The sequence below is a fragment of the Primulina eburnea genome, chromosome 12 (genome assembly GCF_022965805.1).
Source record: "Primulina eburnea isolate SZY01 chromosome 12, ASM2296580v1, whole genome shotgun sequence".
NCBI lineage: Eukaryota > Viridiplantae > Streptophyta > Magnoliopsida > Lamiales > Gesneriaceae > Primulina > Primulina eburnea.
The window spans coordinates 1,113,085-1,120,584 of NC_133112.1; the positions used below are offsets into that span (position 1 = coordinate 1,113,085).

Below are 7,500 nucleotides of genomic sequence, written 5' to 3' on the forward strand. Positions count from 1 at the left end.
TTTTATATCAGTAGCTTCTCGATGAGTCTGTGTACCTTTTGTATGGGATCTGTGATCTTTCTGTGACGAGCTGCGTTTATGTATTTGATGGTATCTGTAATCTTTCTGTGACGAGCCGCATTTATGTACTTGTCTTCTGGTTGATTGGTAGTGAATCATAATGCTTGTCGTCTGGATGATTTGTAGAGGATCAGTTCGAGCTTGTCGTTTTAACCGATTGAATATGCTATGAGTTTTGATTGAAAGTGACTTCAGTTGGAGTTGTTTTGTACAACATGTTTGTATAAATCAAAGTATTCAAGAACTAAAAAAAACAAAAAACAAAGGAGAGACGGAGAAGCACGAAGAGCTAGATATAGGCATTAGGCAAGCCCAGCCCTCATGAAGGGGTCTGAAGTGGAGCTGCGAGCAGAGAAACAAAGGGAGGTCGAAGTATGTTCGATAACTTCCGTTTCTGATACAACCATGATACACTTTCTGGTTGCCTACATGAAATACATATAAATTCTGTATAAGATACATTCATTATTCACTCATTTTACCCAAATCAAAAGACGCGCGTTAATAAGTAAATTAAGTTTTTTTCTTCTTCTCAATTTTTAACATTGCAATCCAATCGCTGGATTTGGACATAATGACATACAGTATCGAAATACTAATAAATTTATCATACATCAAACATTTATGACAATATCTACTACCACAGCTTAACTATCGTGAAATATAGAACTGGGATATCACATCGACGTTTAGCACTGGATCCATGATGTGGGCTCCAATTTAATCATGAAAATTCCCTTCTTTTTCTTCTCATAATATTTATCGTCCACAGTATATAAAAAGAAGAGAAACAAGAGAGAAAAGAATATCGGGTATGCATAATGCATGTGATCTTACAGCCTTTATGTTCCCCCTCTTATTGCAATATTCTAAAAAATCATGCAAAAGCCACCATTTTCATTTCATCTCCTTTCTTCCGACGATCTACTTTTCTGTTCAATCATTTTTTAGACCGTACATTATTTTTTTTTTGCTGGATCTATTCTAAGCCAGAAACGATGAGCTCTCTTTTCTGTATTTAAGATAAGCACACACACACATAAATCTAATATCTCCCAACTCTCAATCTTTCAGTTTCGTGTACTGTAATTAATAGAATTATTTGGTATAATTTTTTTAGACTAAGTCACAGTTTACTACAACTTTTGGTTGCATACACATTTTATAAAGGAAAAAGAAAGAAAGGAAAAGGAGAAAGAAAGAAAGATATTGTAAGATTTTAAAGGGAAGAAATCAAAGGAAACAACAAATTAAAGGTAATAAAGAAAGTGTAGTAATGTTGCTCTCTGCTTTTAACGCATCTCTAATTAAAGAGTGTTTAAGAAAATGGGTTCTCTTTATTTGATTAGAAAGAATGAACCATGCAAGTTTTTATAACTTTAACCCTTTAGTATGGAAGACTCCTTTTGGACCAATTCATGATGCATAGGCTGCTAGGAATTGTAAAAATTCGTCAAAACAGAGCATGGGTTTCGGTTTGAATACGAAAATAAGTTCTGAAATTATATTTCATTTCTTAAAAAATAGAATATTCAATAATCTATACTGTATCAAGTTGCATATATGCATGCATTTGAATTTGAATTTGAGTTTCACCCGAGGAAGTTGCTTTTGTAGTGTTTTCTTAAAGGAAACTTTTGCATGGAGAAATCATCTTTTTACTATCCCGATTTATTCCAATTGCTTTCCCCTCCAATCACTACAATACTACTTTCTATTCCATTTTTCAAATTTAATTCGTGTACGTGCACTTTTCTTGGAACTGATCATACCGATGGTGCTTGATACCTGGTCATTTCGCACCCTAAAGGGTTGACAAAGTTACATATAATGGATACACAAATGTGCATTGCTTCCGAGAAAGAGAAAAAAATGCACCATTTTCACCAAATTTTACCTCACTTTAATTCATCAAATTGAGTTCATATATACTAACGAAGCAAAGATATATATTAAACAACGAATAACAAAATCTGAGACTGGTTATAAATATGACTCTCATGTACTCAACACGTGACCAGCTCAAACAAAAGTGGTACTTAGCTTCATTAGTTCAACTTCATCCTATACATTCACCATGTCCTTCCAACTGGTGCACTACTTTTTTCTGCAGTACATATTCTTCTTGTTTCAGACTCACGAGTATACGGGATCTGGGAGTTATTTCAAAATCCAGTGGATATTGTTATAAACACATACGACTTCAAATTAATCAACTTATTTTCATGCCCTCTAGACTTCACATTCAAGACATTTTCAGGTTAATCCACCCGAAGATCACTAGCTAGTATTGATAACGACACTCGCAACTAAAGTACGGCTACGGATAATTTTGATCCCTAGCTCCCTAACTTTATTTCATTATGTTGAGAATGCAACTAAAGTCTAACATTGAAAATATATGGAGAAGATCATTTGTTTATAAAATGGAAGATATCTTCATTGTTATGCGACCTTTTAGGTGAAATTAAAAAACAAATTCACGAAAGTTTATGCCAAAATTGAACTTTATCATGATATTATAGATATATGTGACTTTTAATATATAACAAGTGGTATCAGAGCCACAATCTAGATCGTGCCATGTGGATGGAATCTTCGGATACATACTTAAACGAAGGAAGTGAATGCTCCAAGTAAATTCGTGATGAGATCGAAGCAGGTGATGCTTCAAGTATTTCACATAAGATGTGTGTGCTCCCAGTACAATGAAGATGAGTGATCTCGCTTGGAATATATAATCCTTTAAGTAGAGAAGATGGACGAATGAGATTAAGGGAATACCCAAACCATGAAAAAAATGGTGGACTTTTGTTTGAGACGATGATTATTGAGAATACAATCAAAGTCTCACGTTAGTTATACATAGAAAAGATCGTATGTTTACAAAATGAAAGTTATTTATTTTGATATGAGGTATTTTGTGTAAAACGCTAAAATAAATTCATATAAATTTATACTCAAAGTGGACAATATCATTGTGAAAATATATGACTTTTATGCTATGTACAAAGTATATATGACAACTCAAGTTTTGCCTCTCGCCCTGCAGAAAGAGCCAATACAGTGTGTGAAAGAGAGTTTGAGAAGCCATACAACAAAGAACCTTGCAGCTTGTCGTGTACCGTTATCTTATTTATTCTCCCTCTTCACAACTAGCTGGCTTTCGGCCACTTACATTAGGAAACCGTGCCTAAATTAATATATAGATATACACACACACATACATATATATTCACATTTATACTATACCACCATAAAAAGGATGCTACAAGCAAGACTTGAAAAATATTTTTAATTTCAAATAAGTTATATTAGTCAAATTAGCCATCAAAGTTTGTCAGTTTTGTGTTATGGTCATGTATATTCAAATTTAGCTTTTGATCATGTAAGTTACGTCGTGTTTGAACTTTGATCATTTTTTTAGGAATGATGATGTGCCATCAGACACGTCGACATTTTCTTATGAAAATAGTTTTATACGTCAAGTCATAATTTTTTTTAACTTAAATCTTTTTGAACTACTATAAAAGAAGTTTAAATTTTAAAAACTCGATATACAGAAACAATATAACCGATGAGAATCATACAATATATCAGTTTTTGTCTGAGAGGGAGAAGTATGTCTGAAGGTTGCGTTGGTTTTAGCGTGAGGTCATGTGTTCAAAGATGTCTTTCCTTGAAAATCTCAACGTGCCATTATAAAAGTATGATTATATATATATTTATATTTTTCGTTATTATGAGAGTATCGATCGGCAGTGGTCATGTGAGAGTTGGTGGACTTTACGTATTTTTAATATGTACAACATATCTATCCGAGTGTATTCTGTAGCCAATGTTTACTTTATGTGATGACCAGAGGTCATAAGCAAAGATTCCATGTAATAAATAGCATTTGTTATCTTTATATAAGATATATTATTTAATTAACTTAAGAATTATTAGAAAAATTAATTTCTTGTAATTATAATTCGAATATGAATATCTCATCGAAAAACATTTATTGCAGACAATGAAAACATAAATTTATCGTCTTAATTAACTCAACACTCATCCAACCTCAAACTAATTAAATTTTCGAAATCCACCCCGATCAACTCAAACATAGAAGGAAAACCAAAATTTGCCTTTGATTCAAAGAATAATTAATCAAATGGCCCATGATTAATTTGGGGGCACAAGGTATTAATAATGGAAGTTTGAAAAACTAGTATAAGCCGCGTGAAGCAAGAAATAATAATAATAATAATAATAATAATAATAATAATAATAATAATAATAATAATAATAATGCATAGAAGAAGAAGAAAGAAGATGAAAACTGTCGTCACTCCACAGGCTTTTTAAATCCCATCACGTAATTTCATAGGTGACTTTACCTCATATATTATTCTGTCAAAGAAGCAATTATAAACAAAAGTTGCTGGAGAATACAAAATGATGAGATTCCAACTTCTCTGTTCTTTTCTGCTTCATCTTATTTATTTATATATATATGTGCGTGTAGATAAATTAGCTCGTTTGACGTGAAGTGAGAACCAAGGTCACCTTCTTCTACATCTTCACAATAAGTTATGACACACTGGGAGTTTGGGATAGAGTCATAGAGGGAATATTTTTGTTTTTTTCCTTAAATTGTCTCCATGTATTTTATTTTCTGACGTGACCTCTCCGATGTTTAATTCAGTTCGAAGAACAAACTTAAGAGAGAGATACATTAATGCTAAGTGAGCAAGAAAATGAGAATGTGTTAAAACCGTGACCACTACCTAATATTTATAGAAGCATGAGATGTTAATTACCTTGTTGGACTAGGATTCTTGTGGGGTAGATTCCTCCTTAGATAGAAAACCTCAGACGATAGGACTATTTAACCATGTCGGCTGGGACTCTTAATGGCGGTTATGACTATTGCTTTATCTCGATGAGATTTGATCGAATTTCGTATTATTGTGACCTTAACGAGAATGTCAAGACATTCTCTAAATGCGTCGGGCTCAGATTTCTCGGTCCCTTAGCGTGCTCGGACTTCTAGTAAGCATGGTCGAGGAAAGCCCTTAATGTGCTCGGACTTCTAGTAAGCATGGTTCAAGAAATCGGCCCTGTTGGAGGTTCATGGTCTCACATATAGGTTCGTACTTCTAATGTACTATATGGTTGAGCTCAGTATCCGGTCCTTGATCAACAACGAGATCCGAACCTTAAAAAACTAGAGCTAATTTTGAGATGAGCTTAGATCTGCAAATTATAATAAATACATATTAATTAAAATGAAAATGAAAAAGAGGAGGAGGAGGAAGAAGAAGAACGCCCTACTCTCGAAGCACAAATCGAACCATGTCATCAACGATCGAATACGGTTTTTCAATAGTTATTATTGATTTTAAATGCACAGAGATCGATCATGAAGTGTGTGAAATTAGCTTTGGGAATACAAAATTAGCACTTCTGTGAAACAGAACTCGGGGCTGAAAGTCTTTAAAGAGACTTTATCAAAGTTGGCCAAGTAGAATTAACTCTAAGAGCTAGCTAGTTTGTTTTTGGGATATTTATTTATTTATTTTTACTTTTTCTCAAATTACATTTCCTTCTTGCGAGTTACAATAAGTCCATTCTAAAGAAGACCATGAAACAATTACTTTTTCCACAATAAGGATTTTTCAAGTTTATATGCCCACCGAGGATCCATGAACTATATAAGAAAATAAATAAAAGAGAGTATTATAAGCAAGAAAATGTGTCACGGGTTTGTTTAGGAAATCTCTTAATTATTTCACAGTTCTACGCACACTGACGACACATATTCCTCTCTCACTACTTATTTATAATAATATTATAAAAATAACATCCTACGCCTACCCAAAACATTTTTATTGAAATTGCTTCACTCCAACTCGTCAAAACCCCTCATTTTCAAGAGCCACTGAATACATTGTCCCTTTCAAGAAAGTTGAGCTTATTATCTTGAAATTTTTCGATGGCCTTGATGCTAGATAATTGTGAAGGGATATTTTTATCCTTGGATTCACACAAATCAGTCCCGGCTCCATTCTTGACCAAAACTTATCAGCTTGTTGATGATCCTAACACAGATCATATAGTTTCTTGGGGAGAAAATGAAGCAACTTTCGTTGTATGGCGTCCCCCGGAGTTCTCCCGTGATATTCTGCCTAACTATTTTAAACATAATAATTTCTCGAGCTTTGTACGCCAACTTAATACTTATGTAAGTTGCTCATTATATTGTTCTTAATTTTTTTATCCACCTCGTTAATGGTTGTTGCTGCATGCAATAACGTTGCTGATTTGGGTTTCTTGATCCGTTTTTTGGGCAATGGTGGCATGTGAAACTAGGGTTTTCGAAAGATTGTACCAGACAGGTGGGAGTTTGCAAATGAGTTCTTCAAAAAAGAAGAGAGACATTTGCTGTGTGAGATTCACAGGAGGAAAACAGCTCCTCCGCCGCAAGTGGCTTCGAACCACCAATATCCCATCTCCGGCCAGAGTTTATTCTCCTACCCCAGCCGAGTCAGCATGTCCCCTCCTGACTCAGATGAGCAGACACAGAATACTTGGTGTGATTCTCCTCCATTCTCCTCCCCCAATGGAGGCAACGCCCCAGTATACGGCGGAAACTCCTACAACAGTTCATTTATAGCAATTTCTGAAGACAACGAACGGCTCAGAAGAAACAACAACATGCTAGTTTCTGAATTAACTCACATGAGAAAGCTGTACAATGATATTATATACTTCGTGCAGAACCACGTGAAACCAGTGGCTCCAAGCAACTCATACCATTCCTCTTTATTTCTTAGCGACTCAAGAAACCTCTCTACTGCAGAAATTCTCTCGAATGGCGGCTCTTCAATTCTGCAAAGGCCATCGAATCAGTTGCCGAATAGTAATGGGTTCAACCAAATGGGATCAAACTCAAAGCAAGCTAATGCTTCTCTTGGATCGTTTGACATTAACTGTTATACTCCAAGCAAGACTTCTCAGAGCACTGTGACGATTCTTGAAGATGGTGAACAGTACTGCAGAACTAAACTTTTTGGTGTGCCGCTGAATTCCAAGAAAAGATTGCACGCTGAATATAATTCTTCAATAGAGACAACTGACAAGTCAAGATTGGTGCTTGAAAAAGATGATGATTTAGGATTGAATCTCATGCCTACATCCCATGTTAGCTTTTCCCCTTCAAGAAATCTTGAGCCTAGATAAATCTACCGTAAAATCTCTAGATTTTGTTTTGTTTCTGTTATTTTTAGTTGTTATATGCTCCTCCTAGCTAGTAGAAGAGAAATCTTGAAAGGAGTTTCTATTAGTACTTGGTATTTGTGTAAATATAACGGTTGTTCCAGTATTCTCTTGTTCACCCCAGCCACGAACGCTGGTGGATTTTTTTTAAAATGTCAAAAAAGATCAAATCAAGAG

At 34.6% G+C, this 7,500-nt stretch overlaps 1 protein-coding gene across 1 annotated transcript; it reads left to right on the top strand.

The window, feature by feature from the left end:
- The first annotated feature begins 5,895 nt into the window (after positions 1 to 5,895).
- LOC140807345 (heat stress transcription factor B-4-like) lies at positions 5,896 to 7,500 on the top strand. Its single transcript, XM_073164159.1, has 2 exons — positions 5,896 to 6,289; positions 6,418 to 7,500. The coding sequence occupies exons 1-2, from the start codon at positions 6,041 to 6,043 to the stop codon at positions 7,285 to 7,287; spliced, it is 1,119 nt and encodes a 372-aa protein (XP_073020260.1). The 5' UTR covers positions 5,896 to 6,040; the 3' UTR covers positions 7,288 to 7,500.